The sequence below is a fragment of the Colius striatus genome, chromosome 7, assembly GCF_028858725.1.
Source record: "Colius striatus isolate bColStr4 chromosome 7, bColStr4.1.hap1, whole genome shotgun sequence".
Classification (NCBI taxonomy): domain Eukaryota; kingdom Metazoa; phylum Chordata; class Aves; order Coliiformes; family Coliidae; genus Colius; species Colius striatus.
In genome coordinates this window covers 34,171,207-34,194,511 of record NC_084765.1, presented here as the reverse complement: position 1 = coordinate 34,194,511, position 23,305 = coordinate 34,171,207, and the positions used below count along the sequence as shown (strand labels likewise).

Genomic DNA, 23,305 nt, shown 5'->3' with positions numbered 1-23,305 from the left:
CAGCTGCTGCCTTTGCATTACAAGGCACTTTCACTTCTGCAGCCTATGCTAAGAGGAGCTTGTCCTATTTAGCCACAGCTCAGTGTTAGGTTGGGGCTCACCTTGATGGGTCTTGAGCTCCCTACACAAACCAGCTTTGCTGCACAACAGCTGGTTCATGGCTGAGGCCTGATAGCATTTTGTTAAGTATTTTGAATTAGATAGAGCTTTAATTTACTGGCAAGACATGATTTAAAAGGCACTGGCTGGACAGCAGCTGCCTTTTATCTGCAGCACTGAATTATTCTCAGGCTATTATTGAAGAGATGAAGACATCAAGGCAGGAGCAATCACGTGGAGAGGAGAGAGGCAGAGCTGAGTACACATGGGGTACTGGATCAGTCTGTCCTTTAGTTGCTCCAGAGTCTATGAGTGTCTGCACTCCACGTAAAAACAGTGCAAGAAGAAAAGTCTTCAGAGTACTCCTAAAATATACACAACAAACAGGAAAGCCTCAGATTGCCCTGATCCTTATCTCTAGCACTTCAGCATCTCTGCTGTGCCCACAAAGCCACAAGGGAAAACTGCTTTAGAGATGGAGAACTGAATCAAGCAAGACTGAAGTTGAAGAAAGCTTGCTCAATAGCTGTAGTGTGGCCTGGCTCACTAAGCTCTGCCTGGGCTCTGGGACAACAGGTCTACAGTTCATGGGCTCCAAGGTACTGAACATGGTTGTAGTAAAAGGTACAGAGATCTTCCCTATTGCACAATGTTTTGCCTTTTGAATCCAGATGTAAGCCTAGCTTCTTGAACGGGGACTTTGTGTAAGTAAAGATATTCCTCTACCAAGCTGCTAACACCAGTCTGCCCCCTCGTCATGCTCTGGCTCAGGGACTTGCAAAGGGACTTGCAGCCCTCTAAGGAGGGATCATACAAGTCTCTCCAATCCACCAAACTTCTAGCAACAGCCCCTTTTCCCATTCCCTCCTTAAGCATAACACACAACATCAAGAACATGTTTAATGATGGCAGTTTCTACTGAAACACAAAGTCTGTTCTCCTCTTACCAATTGTTTCTGAAAAAGAAGCTTTGGTCACAAGGACAAACTCTCTGAAACATTTTTTTTCAAAAAGAAGTTCAAGCAATTGCACAGAACAAAACACATGGTCCTGATAACTCCTCACACACCAACTGCAGCAGCAGAAACTCAGCTGACAGGAAAAAAAGAACCTCCATGAAAGCCCCTGCCCACCACCATGCAGAGGTTACAGCTCATACAGTAAATCAGAGGGAACAGTTACCAACAAAACTCGTTTGAATGCATTGGTGCTTGGGTGTTCAAGCTCCATTAGTGTTTGTAGACTCCTACAAGTTAGTTTAGGCTTGAGATAATCATGAGGACAGCACAAGTTAGTCTGCTAAACAAGCATTTGCAGTCATTTCTACTTCTTCCAGTAGAAGGGGAAAAAAACCTCAAACTCCAAATAAATACAAAGCTGTCTGTGTACTACTGACTTAATTCTGCAGGCAAGCATGGCACACCAACTTTAGGCTTCTCAAATGTAATCTCTGGTGACAGGGCTGGGGTTGGAGTAAAGAAGCTGCAATTCTGTTTAGGGGTTTTTCCTCCACAGCACAGCATGTGCAAATAGGAAAGCCTCTAATTTGTGTGCTCTGTTTGACTCTGCTGCCAGTCAGTAGATTTTTGTGAGCTGTGAGTGAGCTACAGGCAGACATCTGTAACAACATTTCTCCTTTCATTTTCTGTAACAAAAAAAAGCCTTTAAAAATGCTCTTGAACAAAGCAAGTTTGACAACGCAACATAAAATAGCAGCAGATACTAAGACACGTTACAGTCACAATCAGACTAAATCTGCAATGTAAGATACACAGGACATTAAGGTAAAACACTCAGGTAGTGGTTAATGGCTATTTTTTCTTTGATGAACTCCTAGAACTACCCCAACCAAAAAGTTCAAATCCTTAAAGCTATGTTTTTAAACTAATTCCTACCATTAAAAAAATATTCATATATATATACTATTAGATGAGTCACATCAAGTGCTCTTAAAATCTTAACTAAATATAGCTATAGAATATTTAACCAGACACTTTAAATCACATACAGCAACTTTTGTAGAGGTAAACATTGCCTCACATTTGCAACAGCAACTGAGTATCAAACAAGGGATTCAGATTGTTTTCAGCAGCAGCAGCAACTGGTGAGGTTGGCTTTTGACTTCCACCAAACAGCTGCTACTTCCCTGTAAGCACTTCTTAGCTTGTGGCATGCAGTTTGGGATCTCTCAGAGGAGCTGAAACATCCCAGCAGCAGTTGAGCACCTCCAGCTTCAGTATCTTAAATACCTGGTCCCTCTCCACCATTGTGGCCACGGTAAGGAAATGGTGAGGGTTTTTTAGCCACGAGCAGGGGGAGTGGATGGCCTTTGCCAGTCTAACTCAGCAAGTGACCTGCTGCTGGAAAAAAACCCCATTTCAAGAACTGACTCGCCCTCAGAAAGGAGAATCACCCTTTATGCACCTTTCCTCTCATCCCTCTCCTACATAACCTGGTCTTGCCTTGCTTTTATGCAAAAGAGAAGGTTTTATTCTCCCTTCACCACTCATCCAGAGTGCCTGATGCTCAGCTTAATGAGTCTGGCAGAAGGGTGGACATGAACATGTTGCCATGGCATCTGCTCAGACGGGGAAGCCACCTCACTCCCTCGCCTCCTTCTGCAAATGCAAACAGAAGCTTTTAACCTCTCTCCTCTCACCATCACTACTTTGACTTCAAAAGGGCTCAGTTTGCCTAAGAAGTTCAATTCCCAGTCTTCAAAGTACTTTAGTCCTGAAGAGACACAATATTTCCCCCAGGATCCCTCAACCTATGTCAGAAATCTGTTTTACCACAGCAGGGGGAAGAGCCCCAGACCTTATCCCAACCTGCAGCACCATTCAACCTCCTGGCCCGTTAAATATTGCTTAGTAATGGTAACAGGGAATGAGTCCAACTCATTCCATGAATGAAAATAACATTGTGTTTTATATTGCCTTGATGACTAATATTAACACACAACAGTCTGCTGTGGGATTTTTCCAGCCAGGCTGGGTGGGCTGTTAGCAAAGCCTTTGCTGAGTCACCGCTGGGGAGAGCAAGCTGTGTTTTAGGAGCTGCTCTGATGAAAGCGCAAGGCTGCAGGGAAGGAGGAGAAAAGAAAAATTCCCCTTCACTTTGTTTCGGTGACTGCAGGGCCCACAACAGCTTGTAGTATCATGACTAAGCAGTTTGGTGTTCTGAGCAAGCCTCAAATCCCAACAGGCCTTCAAAAAGTAAAACCCCAAAGCTGGCAGTTCACTGCAAGGCTGGTCCTTTGCCAGAAACTCTGCAGTCTCCTTGAGGGGTTGTAATTGCAGGAGGGTAGTAAAGGGTCAAGCAAACAGTGGGACAATCCTAAAACAATTGGAAAATATGTGTTCCCTAAGAAAAGCAAGGTTCTAGCCAGCTTAAAAACCCCAAATAAAAACTGTTAAAGGGTGCAGTAGACACTCTGAACTGCATCTGTGGTTACTTTAAAGGAAAACCACAAAGTAGAGAAACTAAACCAGTTAGGTTTGCCCTTTCTAACTGTGGCCTGGAATGTGTACATGCCTGTGGTCTCTTAAACCCAATCTACTCAGATGCAGCAAGCTAATTCTCATAGTGTCATCCCACAGCTCTGACCTCTGCAGCACAAAGCAGAGCAGGGACTGATGGGTAAAAATGCATCCTTGAGTTAAATGGGATTGTCAAGCGGGTGGCAGGGGAAAACTTCCAGTTTGAGACAGATTAAGATCACTTACATGAAGCTTCCAGGAAAAATAAGAGGTGTTCTTTCTGCAATCTAACCCTTCTACATGAGGACTTCTTTTGCTTAAAAAAATGGTGACATAGATGACTTGTAGACAAGTTACAGTCAGTTCTGGACAGTACAAAACAATGTTTTTACTCCAAATGGAAGGGCAGAAAATTACAAAAATATATCTTCTTTAATTCAAGATTGTTGTAGTTTAGGGCATGCCCAATTTCTTCCTATTTCCCTGTGGTCTCATTTATTTGTTGGTCTGATCAGAACTCCTTGGGACAATGAGGATGTCAGCACAAAAGCTTAGTGCAATTGTTTTAAAAAGAAAAAAAAGTCAGTAGCAAGTCAATGAAAATTTTCTGCATGACTCAACCTGTCACCCCTTCCCCCCAGTATCCCAACACTAAACATACAGGGTGGCATTTCAGCAGGGCTTACATTTTGACCACTTGAAGTTTTAAGTCACCTCTGTAAGGCCCAAAAATTACAGTTCATTTTTTTTTAAACACAAGATCTGTTTAACAATGACCAAAGTTTAACAGTGACTGAAATAGTGAATTAGGGTTTTAGAAAGTAAGTCCTTGGGGCAGCCTGGTTCAATCTTGCTTGATGTCTTCTTTCTGCAAAACTTAGCCAATAATGAGCTGCAAGTTGGTACACAGGACTGCATCTTGTCATGCCTTAGTGATACCACAGCCCTCCTAAAGCAAGAGAGAGCTGAGTTTGCAAAGAAGAACTCTGGCCATTCCAACACAGCAGTTTGGAAACCAGGGAAAGGAATGGTGAGGTTTTGGTCAGAAGATCCATAGCCTGCTGTACAAACAGCACCTCGAGGAGGAGAGGCTTGGGTTGGGTGTAATGCTGCAGAGATGAAAGCCTTCCCTTTCACAGTTATGGCTTCAGCAGGTCCCTCGACAGCAGAATGACATCTTGCAGGGCAGGGCACACAGTCCACAGAGCTGCTTTACCTGGAAAGGAGGAAGGAGTACAGCTGTAGATTTGCAATTAAATAGCTCACAGGCAGAGATGAGAACCCATGTGCAAAGTGGAAAAAAATAAAACCCTTCAAAAAGCCACAAAGGCAAAGGCAGCATTATTCACTGTGATTGCCATCAGTTGCCTCCAGCAGCTGATTTCTATGGTGACACTGGGCACTGATGTGACGTTAACACCAAGCCAGGAGAAGCTAGACCAAGAGAGGAAAGGAAAAAAGCAGACTTGTATCAGATAAAACCCAGATGCTGAAAGATCCTGTGATCAGCCCCTGTGCAGGCCAGCATGCAGAGGAGGGCTGCTATTGCACTGCACATGGGACAGCAGCTTGGACCTCCCAGCTCTTTTCATACCAGTGCAGCTCCCTACTAACCTACACACTTAGACTATCCTCCTTGCTGTGGATTCTCCTCCTGACACCCTACTGCTTATTACTGCTTCAGGGTTGAAAAAGGTCAGAACAGGAACTTTTTACACTCCATGAAGGAGGTGAGAGCTCTCCCATAGGACTGCACCACCAGAGTATAATCAAGTGAGCCAGCAGAATGGGGTGTATTCTGTAACAACTATTACAGCCACAAGAGGAAAGAACCTGGCCTTCCAAAGCCAAACAAAAATTGCTTTTTGACCATCTCTTGTCTCCTTTCCTGTGGACCCCTGGGAAATCTTTAACAGCAGTACCAAAGGTTTAGCAATTTGTCGTATTTACAGTAAGAAGCTGTCTGGGTTAGTGATTTGCACCCCCTTCAGATGAGGATAAATGAGACCCCTCTGTTTACCCACAACCTGTCACTGCTGCCTGCTGAAAGAAAAAAATAAATTAGGCTGCTAGAAAGCCCAGCACAATTCACCTTGTATCATTCAGAATGGCCTGCAGCTCTCCCTGGCAAAAAAAAATCCATTAGAGCTGCTCCCTTGAGAGGCAACACCTTGCTCCACTCAGAGCTGCACACACAAGCACGATCTGGAAAGCATGTATTCAAAGACACCAGTAGTGAAACTCTTGTATTTTACAAAGGCTCCCAAAAGACTTGAGCACATCAAAGGCCAAGTCCTGCTGCAACTGTGATGAAGATGTTTCCATGTAGTTCAGTACTATCCGCATTTGAAAGTGGGATGAATCCAGAATCCAGCCTTTACATGCAGTGCATCTTTTCTCTAAAACATCCTGCAAGCTTTCCAAAGCCCTTTAGTCCCATGACCACTGAATAAATGTTCCTGTCCTCTTCCTTCTGCCTGCCACCATACACATAAATCTCTCTGCTTTCAAGAGCACTTTGGAAGATGCATTCCTAAAATTCTTCTGCTTTCTGCTGTGCTGCTGCTGTTTGAAGGAAAAATGACAATCCATGAGGAAAACAAACTGAGGAATTTCACTTGGCTGGCAAGAAGGATGGATGGAGGCTTCAATCTGCCCCAAGAAAAACTTTCTTTCAGAGCTTATTTAGGAGCCTGACATCGGGGCTGGGACAATGCCAGCTCTGGCATTTAAATTGCAAGCTCTTCCCTGATTCCTGGCTCTCACGTGGCACATATCAGCCCGTATCAGCCCGGACTCAAAAGGCTCTGTGGGGACGGTTGTGAAATTCTCCCAGCTGGGCTCAGCCAGCGTAGCCAGAGCAGAACACTCTGCCTCCAACAGTTGCAAGTCAGCAGGGAGAGGAGACATTGCTGATAGCCCAGATTACTGAAGTGCTTTCAAAGCCTTTCATGTGCAAGGCACCACGGAATTTATTCAGTACTTGTTTTCAGTTTTCTATTGAAGCTGACAAGAAATCCCCCAATGAGCTATGCTAGAGTTAATAAGCTTAATAAGCTAACAATTTTATTTACCTTTTCAGAAACTGCTTCTTTTTGCAGCTGCTTTAATCTCTTTTATTACACAAAACAAGCAGAATGCTGTCTGCTGGAGGATGGACATTAACACAAGTTTGTCAGGGAAATCTGTCTGTAACCTACTTTACTTCGCTCCTCTCTTCTCCAATATCACACAGTGCCAATTGCTTGATGAATCAATGGCTTAACTCCATCGAGGAGAAGATGATGAAACCTATACAACTTTCCCTTCTTGAGAAAAAAGGGAAAGAGCAAAGAGAAGAGGGAAATGTTAAAATCAGAATCTGTTGGTGGTAAGAGAAGGTGCACGCTTGGAGGATGGGATTTAGCTCTCCACTAACTCATTTTCCAAGATGTGCAGCAAGTGTAATCCCATCATAAAACATGAAAAAAAAATCTGACATCTGGAAAATTACGACCAGTAGAGTTTGTATGGTCCAAAAATCAATTGGACAGGGATACTTTCCAGCCTTCAGCAGCAGAGATTGAATTGGCAACCAAGAAGCAAACACCCTCTCCGTGTTCTGCTTGCTTTCTCTGCGTAGTTCTATAATAACAGGACAATGCCTGAACTTCTTGACCAAATACTTCTTCCAATACCAGAGGAAATACATAGAGAAAAACATCTTCTAGATTAAAAAAAAAAGCTTCCATTAAGGTTTTCAAGAAGGTGCTAATGGCTAAGTGATTTAGCATCTTTGCTCCGTGACAATCTTTGATTTACACTTTCAGCCTCCTGTCACACAGAAATCATGCCTGCAGGATTAGAGGCCATTGACAGAACTGCTTCCCTGCTACTGAAATGAGATGGCAAAGGGGGTATCCAACCCAGCACACACACACACACACACTTCTGCCTTTGTCAGAGGCAGGCAGTGGGTGGTTTTCACATCCACAGAAAGGACTCTGGTTCAGATTTTGAAGTGGTCTCATTAGCCTGCTTTACTGGAGGAAGGTGGTTGTTTTTGATTGCTCCACAGCCAAGGGAAGTGGGGGTGGGATCTACCAGGAGCCCAAAACCTTAAAGCCTCCTAAAAAAAAAATAAATTAAAAAAAGCCACAACTGCCATCCAACAGCCCAATTTGGAATGTCTGCAGTTCTTTGATGCCTCATGTAAAAATGGAAACAAATACACACAAGGACAAAGCTTTAAAGGAAAGAAAATTAACTGCACAAGAACAATTGGAGAGGTATATGTCGCTTCTCCCCTGTTGCTGCTAGACACAAACTGTCTTTTAATTAGAGTGCTGTTTGCATTATGTAAGGGAGACAGCACAGAATCTCAATTACTCCCTGAAACACAGATGGCAGTGCTGGTATACATCCTTCAATGATGGGAGGAGACCTGAAGCAAACCAGCCCATAGCCTACTGACATCATCCTCAGGAAAGATTGATGCTACAAACCCAAAACAAGACTCTCTTTGTGACCTCCATATCAGTCAGAGTAGGTTAATATTGGGTAATGTACTTAGTATTGTACACAAGAGGCATTGAATGTGGTGACATTCCAGGCCAGCTGTCCAGGTTTTGCCCTACTGCCATGCTGCTGGTGACCCTAGAGATCTGAAAGCACAGGACTGTCTTGCAGTACGTGAAAGTAACAACTGAATTGTATAATCCTTATAGTCCATCACAGCCAATGTGTCCCTACTGCGTTGCTCTTTGGAAAACTGGTTCCCTTTTCACTCTATTCCCATGTTTTCTCAGAGGTCTGTATTTTAAACATGCTTTGGGTGCCTTTCCAGTGGAAAGCACTGAGCGAGCACCATTGCAAATCATCCCTTTGTGGAGAATGGACTGATTTCCTTGAAACTTCACAGCCTTTATATCAAAAATGAACAGGCCAAAAGATACTAGCTAATGTGACACTCAAGAGCCTGGGAGACTTTGAAAATTCTAGGTTTAGATGTCTACAGAAAGTTGGTTTCTGTTGTAGATATGGCAGCATGTACATTACAACACTGAACAATGAGTAGTCCAGCCCTTAGGCATATCTTTCAGTACCAGCATGCCACAAAGAAGTAAAGAGTTAAGGAAGTTAGAACAATGACTTGTGAGCCATGGCACTGCACCAGTGGCTTGTGCTGCAGCATGGGGCTGTGTGAGGTTTAGCAGAGTAATCCCAGTCAGGGTACAGACACCAAAGCAGTACCTGGTCAAAATTCCCTCACCAAGACTCTGTAGCATACGGGCCAGAAGTGAAGTCTGTTGTGCCACAAGCCAAGTAAGCACTGCTGCTGGGAGCCTGCTTGAATAAACCTGAGCAGCTGCCACAACTGACACGGACTGCTGGCAAGAATGCACCTTCAGTTGAAATAAGAAATAAATAGATAGAGAGTCTGAAATATTCCAGCCCATGGGTACTTGTCACAGGAGACACCTGTCACTCCTCTGTCCCCATCACAACTGCTTCCAGGTTGCTGCAATTCATGACTCGTTGCTTTAGTTGGCTGAAGCTGAAACAGCAGTATTACCCCAGCCCTTGTGCATCAGCCCCAACCACACCTCTGCAACATCACTTGATGCATCTACACTCATTTTTATATAGCTCTCTTTTTGAGATAATGGAAAGAAGTAGTCTTCCTGATTTAGCAATTAACAAAGGCTCTTTTAAAACTGTAGGCACTTACTGAATATCCAAAACAAACCTGTCACTCCAGTTGTCTAGCTACCTGCATGTCCTCGTAGCTTCCATTAACTACAGAGGGATAAAATTACCTCTCCTCACCCTGTCTTCCTGGAACCTGCATCCACCTGCAAAAAGCAAAGGAAGCCTTAGATGGAACCCCTATGGCCTATGACCAGAGCATTACACAAGGGGAAGAGCCATTTTTGTACTGCTAAGGAACCCACAAAGATGGAATGACTTTTGTGAAAGCAGGAGCACAGTGTGTGCTCCAGGGAAGCAATGCCAGGTAACAGCCACAGCTCTCATGAGCCACAAGCTCTCTTCTTTGTTCATCTAGTATTTTACTATTAGACATCTTATCCTGAAGCACTGCCACGATTGAGAACTTTCTGCTCTTACTCTTTGTAAAAGCCTTCTGATGCCACTACCAGAAGTTCACAAAGTACTCAGTTGAGGAAGAGGGATAGGAGACATGGGCTGCTAAAGTAGGCCACGGAGGGACAGACGTCTGTACTCTGGGTTTAACAAAGCTGGGTCCCAAAGTAAAAACTGCATGAGCTGAAACTGTAAGAGCAAACATAGGGCAGCTACAGACAATGGCAACCTTCAGGCAAGGATAGATAGGAGTCTTCTAATTCAAGAACTAATTATTTACATATAAAGGCATGGCTCACACCCTTCCTTCTTTGATGGCTTCCAACTATTGCCTGACTTACAGAGGTCTAATGGGGTTATTTTGGAAATGACCACGAGAGTGTGCAGTGCTATGTGGTTTAGATGCTGGCACACATGGGCCAGAGCAAATATATTGTTCCCCCTTTCCAGTGTTAGGAGATGGGCAAGTCTCTAAAATCTCCAGTTAGCAGTTGTCAAGATCTCCATTTTTATAATTAGGAGAGCTTATTTCAGCCCAAGTGAGACAGATTTTAGAGTAGGCCTTATTTGGATGAGAACGCAACTCGAATCCTGTGCATGGCTTGATGCAAATAAAAATAAGAGATGCAGATACCCTGATGTCATAAATCAACATGCAGTATCTTTATGTGCTGAGTGGTTGCTATAAATCTCAGGCCCAGAATAGACACCAAAAGTTTTGGGTTGTCACACCACTTGTATCTCAAAAAGACAATTTGAAGAAAGTTTGTTGCTAAGGGATAACCACTAATGACATCAATGAGGGACCATGGTCCTCTCTGTCACAGAGCAACATGAGAGCACTCTGCTAAAAACCCTGAGGCTGGTGGAGGCTGTGTGTGTGTAGACACTGAGAGTGCTCGGGAACAACTGCCAAGAGCTGCCCAAGAGGGGAAGTTCAGTCTGTTAAACCTTGTCAGCTGTTTGGGGCACGTGTGCCCCCTTGTGCTGCTCTGCAGAGGAAAGAGGGCAGACAGCCTAGGGGTAGCGACATGGTTATTACAAGAGGAGGAGAGTACAGAGCAATGTGTGCTGAGAACAGGCAGAGGGGCTTAAAGGAATGTGATTACGCTTGGGCAAAGTGAAAAGGAGACTGCAACTGCCTCATCTCTGCCAAGCTGGCCCAGCATAGAAAAAAAGAGCTGCCTTCACTAATAAGAACTGAGTGAGCAAGCCTAACTGGACGGGCTCGCAGCAGTACCTGTACTTCACATCAAACACTGTTGAGTCTTCATCCTCATCGTCTTCTTCGTTCAGAGGAGCCATTTCTACCCGCTCAGCTGGAGTGGTGATTATGTCGTACTTCCTGGTCTTCTTAATCCTCTTGCCAGACCTGAAATACAGAGGTGGCAAGGGAAGGATCATCTTTATACAGTAAAGTTCCCAACAACACCAAATCACTGCCCTGTTTGATTCAGACCTCCCCAGACACAAAGCTGTGGAGCCAGCCTCCATCCCACCCTGTCTTTCCAAGGCCACCATTTGTGCCTGTCAGTGTAAAGCAGCTTCCGTCAACCACAATCCAGATCAACATCAGTCTCTCAGCTGCTGACATACCAGAGATCCTCTGGCATCCAGGGTAGGCACATGAGCACAGAAGCCCACTGCATCCTCCTGCTGCCACACACTCGAGAAGTGAGACGTGGGCTTAATCAGCTGAAGCACTCATTGTTTATGGGAACATGTTTAGATGAGAATACCCAGGTTAAATCCTACTGAGGCAGGGGAATGCTCTAGGCAGGATGATAAGGAGCAAAAGGGTTGTGGTGTTTGGGCACGAACAACCTGCTCTCATCTCTTGCCATCAGGCCAAATGCAGGACTCCCAGAGCAATAACCTTGAGCCTCATCTGAGAAGTTTCATGCTTTACATTCTTTATGCCATGTGCTATGCAAAAACAATCAACTATCACTTGAAGCTAACTGTACCTACCACCTCTCCTCCTACAGCTACCTGCCTTAATTTCCTTTTGAGATGGAGAAGCTCAAGTGCCTGCAGGTCCCACAGTTTTGAGATCTACTTTCTAACACTTTCAATTAACAAACCCTTGGCACGTGGCTTTTCAATGAATTCTCTGCCTCTAGGTTGAATTGTGCAGGTTCTTTTTACTTTACCTACCCCTTTCATGTATATTAGGAGGATCACCCTGCTCATGCACTAATCCAGTGTTATGATTACACATTAAAGAAGGTGTTGATGTCTATGGCTAGACTTCAGGGAGAAAAGGGGATGTTTTTTTGTTAACAAACTGCAGAATTTTCTCCTTCACCTTTTGTAATACAGAACTGGCAGCTGCCAAGCATGAGAAGGGAGCTGGTGCAAGCACAAGCCCTTCAATTTTGGTTACCACAACCACCACCCTGAGCAGATAGCACTTTATGAGCACACTTTCACCATCACAAAGCTCTGACATGGCAGGCTCGGGGCCTTTGCCTAGGATTGCTTTTGAGCAGTAGTCCAAGGCTGAACAAACAGGTCCCAGCCCTTGGGATGGGACAATTTACATTTCCTCCCTCTTCTGAAGGTTTAAGGTTGCATTAGAAGTGAGAAGAAAGTCATCTCCCGTCATCTAATCTTTGCAGCAATCTGTGCCACTGTGTCACGTAGAGCACAGGGTGGTTTGTTCTACTACTGCTGTTGTTGAAACAAGCAATTTTGTATCCAATACAGTAAGACTCTTAACCCAAACACTTGAAAATCCTTTTGAAAACACTTCTCTATATTATTCTGCTTCTCAGCCAAGACCTAGCAGCAAAGTGATGCAGAGAGGTCTCACCTTACAAGTAATGCATTGGTTTTACAAGAAACATTTACTCACACTGTGAAGCCTAAACACAGACCAAAACTACCTCATCTCTACCTGTCAGAACAAATCAAGCACAGCATCACCACTTTCCCTTACACCTCCAGTCTGTGGGAGGTTTCCATTGGTTCACGTATCGAAGACCTGTGTATCAGGCCCCCTTTAATGAGAGACATCCTCCCTCATTCCCTCCATTAGAAAACATAATTTAGTCTATGGAGTTCATCTTACCACAGTTAATATTGGAGTGTTTGAAGCAATTACTCCAGAATAGGCATTTTTAGAAATGGGAAACTATAACCCTTTAGCCTCCAGCCATTAATTAGTCTATTTGGGCTACACTTTAAAGAGGACCTGCAGCAGAACTCGCTGCACAGCAATCTATTAATCCTCCACAACCCTCACTTAACCACAGTGCTCATTTAGAAAAGGGAGGAAGCTCATTTTGCTGCTGGTTTTTGGCTAAGACGCTACAATCAGTTGGTTGCCATTGGCAGGGCAAAAGGGTCTTTCCTTGCCTCTTCTTCCTCAATTAATTCTACACCAGATTGCCTAGCTAATTTGTCGTTAATCTGTACTTTTCAGTGGTCTGTTTTCTCACACTTGTTCACTACAACAACTCCCCTAGGCTTCATAAATACTCACAGAATTACCCAAGCTAACTTTAAAGGAAAGCTTTGGGAGTGTCCCTACATGCACACAAAACAAGCCTGCCTGTCAGGAAACCGCTGCACATTAAAACTCCTGAGCCTCAGTAGGATCCTGTAATCATCAGTGATGACAAGGCAAAAGGAAAAACACTTTATCCAGCCAGTGGGACCAGGGAGCATCTTTTGTCTGCAGACAAACAGCAGAGTCAGTGGAGTAACACAGGGCAGGAACTAGAGAATACAAATGTTTTGTGAACTTTGGAGACCTCCTGGATAGGATCAGGACACATTAGCCCTCATGGGTAAAGAAAGGATCTCCTTTCCAGTCATGTTTGGTTTGTAGGGTGTTTTTTTTAAAGCAAACAAGAAGTGTGCTGGAAGCTGTGGTCAGAGTATGCCCCTTGCATAGTGACAAGCTGAAATGCTTCCCAAGTGGTTAAGCCAAGGTAGCAGCAGTACTGCGTGTTTCAGCACAGAAAACTGTCTTCCACTTAAAAAAATCATGTTGCTTCTGCCATACGACTTCAGCCAGCCTCCTGTAATTAGAAGGGGATGCTCCAGGTCTCGTGCTGAATCATTATGAGAAGGAGAAAAACATAAGTTAATTGCAGACACGGATATTAACCTTTCACTTCAGGCCCACTGCTGCTCCCTCCAAAACCAACTCGCTGGTGTTAACAGAAGGCAGGCGCCTAATTGAGAGAAGATGAAGTGGTGTTTGCACACTGGCACTGACCTCGGGTTCGAGTGCCCACACCAGGGTCTGGTCCCTCAGAAGTCAGCTGTATTCCCTCTGCCCTGCCATGCAGTGCGGGGAGGGACAACGGCCAGGGACAGAGTGGAGCAGAACAGTGACTTTGTGTCGCTCTATTTTGACCCAGGGGCTATTTTGATCAAGCACCAGTCACATGCAGCACTTCATCCTCCTTTCTGAGGCATCATGTGGTGGAGTAAACCCTCAAGTCAACTCACTAGTTCATTGTATTATTTACGCCTCTAATCTATTTTTGTCAACAACCCTGATATTCAAAGAAAATGCTTTTCTTTACCCAGAGAGAGAGTTCTTTGAGTTTCTTATCTAGTGTTAGTACTTCCTGTCAAGAGATGCAGAGGGAGGGGACCAGACCCTGGACAAAAAAAAAGACCAACCAAGAAATAACTCCTATCCCTTCTTAGCAGAGTGCTTATTGGAAGTCTGATGAAGCCTGCTATAATCCTGCTCCTAGAAGTGCAGCAATGCTGTATCGGGGAATGAGATTGGGACCAGTTTATTTCCTGTTATCAGGCTCCCTTAGCAGTTTAAAAAAAAAAAACCCACAGAAATATAAACCTGAGGAAAGTCCAGGCTTGCTACCAGCTGATGAATTAGATCAGTGATATTTTATTCCTGTTGATCTGTCTGGGTATGTCTGGTCCCTGGATAGTGCTGTACATAATGAAGCTAAGTCCTCACGTTTTCTCCATAGACGTGCTGTAGCAAACTGAAGGTGCTGTGTTTTCTAACAATCAAGTCCTTACAATGGAATATCCATAACCTCAAAGAACAGAAGCACCTCCTTCCTTAACTGTGCTGCTAATAGGAGGCATGGATCAGAGACTGCTACTGGGAATAACTTCAGGAACACCTAAACGAGATATTGTTGTGATTCAATGAAGCAGTGATGTCTGTACATTAAGATACAGCCAGTCACATCTGGTGGTCAATACCAGTGCCAGCATTACGGCACTTCAAACACTATAACACAGTCCAACCAATATTGTCTGAGACGTGCTCGACAAGTATCCTTGTTTTATAGAGCACAGCTGTAGAAACTTTTATGACCTACGCAAACTCTTCAAGGCAGTGAATCCTACCACATAAAGCAACACTCATCCTCTGTCGTGACTGTTCACATGAGAGCTGTAAAGAGCCCCAGACAGTATGAGGCAGCAATCCTCCCTCCCTTCCTTCTCACAATTTGCTGTCACACTCACATCAAGACAATCCAGTCTTCCCAAAGACAGGACCTCTGAGACACAGGACGAGTGTCCCACTTGTCATTCCCTATTGCTCTAACTAAACTACCTGAGCTTAAATGAGGTGTTTAACGTGGGTCACAAATACCTGGTTTAGGATTGTTTTGTTGGGCTTTTTTTTTCTTCACAATTTAAGGTCATTTTAATGGTGAGTTTTTCTTTCCTGTTTCTGGCAGAGGTCTTGTCTCTGCTGGAGTACTCTAGCTCGTTAGAATACAATTAATTTTAAATCAGTCAAACTCTCTGGGGTTAAGGCTTGTATGGCCCAAAGCAACTGCCCAGCTCATAGAACAAAGGTTCTTATATCCTATGGTCATATGCTTGAACCTCTCTCCTCTATCTCAGTAAGTTGTACCAGTTTTGCAATTACTGGAAAACTAAGCTTAAAGTGGTATTACCATTCTATGATTCGAGGGAGAAACGAAAATTGAACAAATAACACAATGAAGCAGTAAGTTACAAAATAAGCGAGCAGCTTCTCTCTAAAAACCTAGATAAACAGCAGCCTTTTCCAGCCTGGGTTTTGTTCATCCAAGGGCAGGTCAAGACACATCACAAACACTTACAGTTTTCTGCAACTAAAGTTTTGGGTTGCTTTCAGCTGCCCCATTTGAACACAAGTAACTTATCCAGTTTCCCCAGAAGGCATATGATCTACCAGCACAGCCAGCCACATCAGAAAAACTACGTTTCCTGGGAGCTGAACCCAAGATTTGTATTGCAATGAAACGATCCAAGCTGCACCAGGAAAGAGAAGTAGGGCAGAAAATGAGGGTAAAAAGGCAAAATCCAAAACACAGTCCAGAGAGTGGATTTAGCTGCCTGAACTGTTCATAAGCTGTTGCAAGACACCACGCTTCTTGGTAATGCAAACTAACCAACTGCTTGACTGAGAAGAATATGAAATTGCGTGTGGTGTGGCAACGCTCTTGGTTTGGGAGCATGTAGTGCCCAAGGGTGTTGGAAAGAAAGCAAGCCCAGAACTGAGCTTGCCAAAAAAACCCTCAAAAAAGCTACAGCAATTCATGCCTTGCCACATCCACACCAGTAGCAGAGTCTTGGCTGGCCTCCATGGTCTCTAATAGCCACACAGAGAAAGTAAATCCAGAACACTTTGGGTGATACCACACTCTGAATCACTGGATCATCAGATTAATTCAGAGCATAACATTCCCAAAAGGAATGAAGAGGGATGTGCAAGAATTGTTGTAAAAGCAGAGCTGAAAAGCTGGGGAAATATATCCATTCCTGCTCAAACAAAAAATAAGCAAAATAATATGAACATTAAAATAGATAAAACCCAAAAATGTATAAAAAATTCAATCCAATGTCTGTGACAAGAATATCTGGCCACTCACTAGTTCATTTCATCTCTACAACCCATACCTAAAAGGACAACTTACTCCCAGGAATCCAGAGCAATTTCACAGCGAAGGTTTAATCAAAGACTGGATTTCAGCAAAATCTCTTTAATAGGAATCCGTGACACTTCAGAAGAAAAGAAATTCTGCAATGTTTTTAACTAAGTATGAACAAAGCTCTTATTCTGATGGAGAAAAGCTTTACATTTATGGAAAGCAAATTCCTTATCTCTTCTCCAACAGAATCTTCTCCCATCTATGTTGTCAGCTACAAGTGTGACACTATACAAACATTCTTGTTGGTATTCTTCTCTCATTTGCAGCTGGGAAAACTGTTTACAAACACATGCTGTCAGATAAAGAAACTTACTCAGAAGCCAATAGCTTCAGTTTCCATTTTCCTTGCAGGTCCTGTTAAAGATACGTGAGCGATCTCAGAGTGTGGGGTTTTTACTACGTATCTTTAATGCTGCATTAATTCCCATCAGTTGCATAATGACAACTTTGGCATGGGAGAATTAATCCATCATTCCCAAGGTGACTTCAATCTGGACCTGTTTTTGCTGATTATGGTATAGGGAAAGGTCTTTAAAGGCTATCAGTTTGCTTTCTTTGGCTAGAAACATTCAGCCTTGCGCGAGGTCTCCTTGACACAAGGTCTCACTTTATCCTCAGAAGCAACTGAGAAAGAAGAAAGTAAGTCTCCAAGCTCAGACAGAATTAGGAATGGAAATGTAAGCTTTTCATTCTGCACTTATAGACTTCTTATTCTAGCTCATTTCCCTCCTACCAATGTTGCTGTGTTTGTTCACGGCAAAGCAGTTATATATAAAAAAGCTTCCTACAACTTCTCCCAAACCACCTCACTTTAATGAGCAAATTTATTTGCATTGTCTTTTGCCTGCTGCGGCAACACAGAAGAATTTAGTTAAATGTCAATTTCTTCAGAAAATATCAGTTCTTATTATTTTGGTCTTTTAAGACCATACTTTATAATGCTACCCTTGTGAACATTGCCCTTCCTACACAGAATTAATTCAGAAGCAGGAGAAGCAGAGCATTCAGCTGCAGCCATCATGTAAATACAAAGGAGCTGCATGAAGATAGAACAAAGAAGAATTTGCCAACTCCACTTGTTCAACTACTTCTGTCACTTGAGACATGGTGCTCACCTTCTCTCTGCTGCCAAGAGCTGGCTGCTCCACTCTCTGAGCTCTATTCTGCTGCCCCTACCTAGAAGTGCGATGGCTGTTAACTACTGAAAGTTTGCAATTGTCCTGGGAAAGGGAGATTTTCCTTTTTATTTGCAGACTGCATAAGTCAGGGACAGTCTCTAGCGCACTACAGTGACTCTGGATGCTATCCTGAGATAAATAACAACACTAATGGTCCCAAACAGAGCTTTAGTATTTGCTTTTCTTCTGCTCAGGCAACAGGCAACAAGCTGAGAGGAAGACTGGCTTTCTGAAGGGAATGTATTTAATGTGCTCATGTCCCTCACAGTGGGAAACATTACATGAGTTTCAAGGGCTGCTTGGATAACTCAAGCATGTGCCAGCACCAATTCGCTCCAGTGAGAACTGGTTATGCCATGCTAAACAGACTAGACGCAAACACCAAGCAGATGCAAACCTCTGCCCAGCTTCCTGCTGCTCCCCAGCACTTCTGGCTCTGAGTGCACCCAGGAATTTCCTTCTTACTGTGCTGTGAGCAGTAGCTTGTATCCATCAGGAAGCCACCTGACTGAAATATCAAGGAGTATGCTTGCACATCACAGATCCAGTTAAATCACGACTTAAGCCAGCACCTACTTCTGGCTATGCTGGACCCCCTCAAGCCTATCTGTTTAAGCTCCACTAAAAGGAAAAAGATTTGTCATTTTTACCCAACATGAGCTACTACAGCAGTGGCATCTGCATTATCCTGTGGGCATGTATCTCTGAGGTTGAATAGGACCTCTCCAGATCAAGCAGGTCCACCCACAGCTGGCTGTCCAGTTGGACATCTCCAGTGATGGCAAGTCCCCAGCCTTCCTGGGCAACCTACCCCAAGTCACACACCACTCTCACAGAAAAAAACCCAAACAAACAGGTATTTTCATGTATTCAGATGGATTTGGACGTGTTTCACTGTGTGGTCACTCCAGGCTTCTGCCATCGCCGCGGCCCCATATGCAGAGCTGGGATCCGCGTACCCCAAGCCTGGATAAAGCCACCCCAAAACCCAGCTCCCGCCCTACTCGTCTGCAGAAGTAGAGGAAGCTGCAGATCGTTGAGGCCAGCGGCACCCCTCCGACTCCCCAGGAGCGTCATGAGACATTTAAACATGCTGTGCTTGAAGTCAGGCTTTATCCTAACAGGCCAGGACGGAGCTGGGCACCGCCGCGGCCTCCTGCCACTCCCGGGAGTCGCTGGGAGGCCGCGCGGCTGACGGCACTCATCGCCTCCCGCCGGCCTCGGTGGACGAGCAGCCGCGGCCGAAGCCCGCCCGGCCCCCCCGCCCCTCCTCGGCCGGCGGCGAGGAGGACCCCGAGGCCGCGGGCGAAGGCCTTGTCCCGGCACCTGCCGGGGGAGGGCGCGGCGCAGGCGGGCCCTACCTGAAGACGCGAAGCAAGAGGCAGGCGATAAGTGCGGCCGTGAGGGCGCAGGCCCCGATGACGGCGGCCTTCAGAGCGGAGAGGTCGCGGAGCAGCGCGGGCATGGGGCTCAGCTGGGCCCCGCTGTGGTTGCCGGGCGCGCCGGCCAGCTCGGCGGGTAGGCGGCTGCCGTTCACCGCCGCCGGGCCCGCCGCCGGCTCCTGGCTCCCGAGGGCGCCGGGCGCGGCCGGCAGCAGCAACAGCGGCAGCAGGCAGGCCGAGAGCAGCAGCGGCGCGGCGGAGCGCATCCTGCCCGGCTCCGGCCGCCGCCGTGCCGAGCCCCGGAAGGCAGCGCCGGCCGGCCCGGCCCGGCCCGCCTCCCCAAGAGGCGCCGCCTCCCGCAGCCGGGCCCCGCGGCCAAGGGCCAGCGGCCGGGGCGAGCGGCTGTGAGGGATCGGCGAGTACTGCGGCCTTCAGCGCCTCCTGCCCGGCCGCCCCGCGGTGCCTCTCGCCTCGGCCTGGCCAGGCCCGGCCCGGCTCGACTCGGCGGGCTCCTTGGAGCTGCGACGCGACCGGCGCCAGCGCCAACTCCAGCCGGTAACGACCGCTTTAATTACAGCGTACAGCATCTGCCACGATGCAGAATGCTCGCAGCGTTCAGATTGACATCAAACAGGGTGCAGACCTCCCTGTGCTGCTGGCTTAGTATGGTTTTACCTTTCCACTAGCCGCCCAGGCTTTGCTTCTAGGTTAGTTTCTTTACTGGTGTTTCACATCTTTAAAACTTTAAGTCAAGTTCTGTAAAGCATCCTGGATGTGCTGAGATCTGAACAGTGCCGTCAACTCAGCCAGGCAGAATAAATATGAGAGCTGGAAAGCCTGTGCTGTGGTACTGCTCAGGTAAAACTTTTGATCTCTCTGTTTAGTATTAGCTTCACCGCTGCAAAATAATTGTGTTTGGGGAGAGGGGCCTGTTGCCACTGAAATGAAGTGAAACAGAGATGAAGGGAAAGAAGAAAGAGATGATTTGCTTCTTGTTAAACTCTGCACTTCATTGTTGGCGTGGCAGGGTATAATCTATACAAACATGTGACTAAACTGTAAAAAGGACCACAGAGCTGTATTCCTGCTGGCAATGTCCTGTAGGAAAGGTGGCAGTGGAATAATGTGTGGTTTCCCAGCCAATTGGGATGCCCTATGAAATGCCACCCACTCGATAATAAAAAGCATCCAGTGTTTTTTGCAGAAAGTTCTTTGGGATGAGGAAATTTTGACATAGACAAAGTGCAGAAGGCCCCCTAGACTCAATCGGTCATTGTTCTGGCTTCATTTCATTGCTTCCATTTGTGTAGTTTGCCAGTTTCCAACATGAGGCCCCTGTTTATTTCTGTTCAGGAAAAATCAAAATTGAAAAAAAACCCAAGGCAGCTGGGCAGGAGGTCAAATTGGTGATGCAGACTCTTTCCCAAACATTGGTGTGAGCACTCCTCACATGATTTACTATTTGTAAACACTGACCCTGGTGTTGGCCCTGCCTGCTGGAGATGTTTGCCAGCTGCTGCTCGGCCTCTACCAGATTTTTCTTGGTCATACCCTGCCACTCCTCTTGCAGTGCAGTGCTGCTCTGTAGGATGAAGGAAGAGGTGTAAGGGGCTTGCAAAGCAAGAACTACCTCTGTCTGGTCACAGGATCCACTTCTACATCAACCGTTTTCCATTACCTTACATTGTAATGTAATTTCCATTACAATGTATTTACATTACAATGTGTATTGAAATCAAGAGCTCCACAGTGCCATGCTGGGCACCACCTAGTCAAAGGCACTCTTCATCCTCAAACTAATATTCACAATCACTGTGTGGGAATCCTGAGCGTGAACCCATTCCAGATTCTGCCTGAAGTGCTCAGCTGTTAATCAGTAGCGGTGGGTAAACACTAGATAAATGGCTCACATTCATCCTTACATCCCTTCCTCTGTTCCTTGGGCAAGGAGAGGTGTATGGCATATACTCCTAAATTTGCTCAGAGCTGAGTACTGACGGCTTTCACAGGATGGATGGGTGAGCAGCACAAAATCCTCTAGTGTGAAAAAGTAAACAAACATTGCTGGACCAACAATTTTCCTGTAGTCATCACTGATCTTATCTCAGTGTTGCTGCTGTGGTGCTGAACTGGCAGAGGGGCACTGTAGGCTTTGTAAGCCAAGACATCTTGTCTCACATCCATTTTTTAATAGAGCCAGACTTATTCCTGAAATAAATATCCTGCAAATTTGCAACAAGATTTGCTGTATTGTGTGAGCATATCAGTGTAATTTCCTCTGAAAGGCACAGCCCGAAACATCTGTTACTTAACTAGCATAAACTGGGCAGTGGTAGATGCCGCATCTGGCACTTTTGTTTGACTTTTTTTGCTGCTTTGGCTTTTTTTGATCTTCCTATGGCAGATATTTCAATCTACCAAGATTTAGGCTGAAAGCCAACATAGTGAATTAATATTTATTGTCACTGCAGAGTTCCTCTATTTGACAAGGTGCAATTGTACCAGTATGTGTGGTGTCAAACATATTCCAAATAGTCTATAAATGATAAAGCTCAGGATTCTTCTGCCTTGTTTCTGATCTGCCTAAGAAGTAGGCTTATGCTGTTGGGATTTTTGGTACTCAGGTGAGATGCTGCACAGCAGGAGGAAGAAGAGGAAGGTGTTATCCATGTGCAAAGAGCAATTAATTCAGTTTGTACCTTTGCTCTGTCCCCTGCTTTCTAAAGATTTTATACCCTCTTCTGCTTGGCTGTAACATAATCTGGTTTAACCAGCTTTTCTGCAATGATGGTTAATGATTTGGATGCTTTTTACTGTGTTCCCTGCATTCAGTTAATTTCTGATCAGCAATGTCTTAGATACATGTGGAGGCAGAGGCTTGACTGTGTTTGGAAAGTGAGGAGTCCCATAATTCGTACCTCTCTGTGCCTCTTGCATGAACCCTGTGTGTCTTTTCCACTGGAAGATGTCAGAGGAATGCAGACATGCTTTTCAGGAGGCTGGTGGTGAGGTTATACATCAGCAGTGCTTGGAGCCACATTTGAATCTCTGAAAGAAAGAGCAATCTTTCTCTTGGCTTAGGTGAATGTTCCATTAAACTCTGCGTTGCTTTGAGGAGCTTGAGCGTGTGCCTGGAGGTGTCTGTGACCTGTGAGGAGATTGAGCAGAGCTGCTGGCACTGCAGCATTAATCCTGTGGCTCACCAAGTGAACCGTAGAGACTGTCCCTTCAACCTGGACAACCTGGGATGGGTGAGTGGATGCGTGGCACCCAGCAATTCTGCTGCTCCTCTTAGCAAAGGGTTACCTCCTTCTATGGCTGCCTGTAAATGTACTTAGAGCCTGGAGAACCCAGATTTATTCCATGGTATCTATTGTGCAGTGCAATGGGACATTATATTCCACCGTGTTGTGTGGGATGCTGGGCAACTGTTTGATCACAATTTAATTTGGTTTTATTCTTTAGTTAGGCCAGACTGGGCTTTGTTCCCATCTGTTCAATGGGAATCTCAAGTGACTGATTCTTAATAATATCTGAGCTCTGCTTCATTTTTTTTCCTGAGCTGTATAAGGTATTTAGTGTAGTCTCTTCTCCTTGTTAAAAAGCCTGAACGAGTGGAAAATGGTTGAACTTGCTTGAGGCATGAAGCCCCAGGAGAAAGGGTATCTCCTGAGGACTTCCCAGCATCTGGGCTAACTTTAGACAGCATAAACTGATTCAGCTGTCCCTGGTGTCTTAGCTTCCTTTGGAGGCAGAAGAGGCAAATGTTACCCCAGAAGTGAAAATACTAAACCAGCCCCAAGAAATGCAACATATGAGACTGTAACGAAAGGGAGAAGGGCCCCCATCTCAATGATGGCCCTGGAGTAGGATCTTCCAGGTTTTCAACCCTGCAATAAACTGCAGCCATTTGAAGACTCAGCTTTCAGAATAACATTATACTTGCTCTTCATATTAACATTCAAACAAGTAAATAAGCTGTTGGAGCAGAGGAGGCATGGAAGCTTTTTTTACAGTCCCACCCCTAAAAATGCCATTAAAGTGGGAAGCAAGACATACAAAATCTCTGTGAAATGGTATCCAAAGGGAATACTTGCAGGTTGTCACTATATAAATAATCTGAAAATATTGCTTCTGAATTTTAAATGAACTTTGCA

At 45.1% G+C, this 23,305-nt stretch overlaps 1 protein-coding gene and 1 long non-coding RNA gene across 2 annotated transcripts in view; one reads left to right on the top strand and one right to left on the bottom strand.

Annotated features, from left to right (window-relative positions):
* Positions 1-986: 986 nt before the first annotated feature.
* FAM174B (family with sequence similarity 174 member B) lies at positions 987-19,445 on the bottom strand. Its single transcript, XM_062000099.1, has 3 exons — positions 19,128-19,445; positions 10,903-11,034; positions 987-4,794 (listed from the first exon to the last, which is right to left on the bottom strand). The coding sequence occupies exons 1-3, from the start codon at positions 19,412-19,414 to the stop codon at positions 4,791-4,793; spliced, it is 423 nt and encodes a 140-aa protein (XP_061856083.1). The 5' UTR covers positions 19,415-19,445; the 3' UTR covers positions 987-4,790.
* A 64-nt stretch (positions 19,446-19,509) lies between these two features.
* The window catches only part of LOC133625762 (uncharacterized), a 59,471-nt gene continuing 55,675 nt past the window's right edge, over positions 19,510-23,305 (top strand). The window contains exon 1 of the long non-coding RNA XR_009819064.1: positions 19,510-19,703. This is a non-coding gene — a long non-coding RNA (uncharacterized LOC133625762). The remainder of the gene's footprint in view (positions 19,704-23,305) is intronic.

Bases quoted from the DNA above. Each gene is read 5' to 3' on its own strand.
- FAM174B (XM_062000099.1), bottom strand. From the start codon at position 19,414: ATGCGCTCCGCCGCGCCGCTGCTGCTCTCGGCCTGCCTGCTGCCGCTG. The intron at 11,035-19,127 runs GTAGGGCCCGCC...TCTGTATTTCAG, and splicing joins CTCTTGCTTCGCGTCTTCAG to GTCTGGCAAGAGGATTAAGA.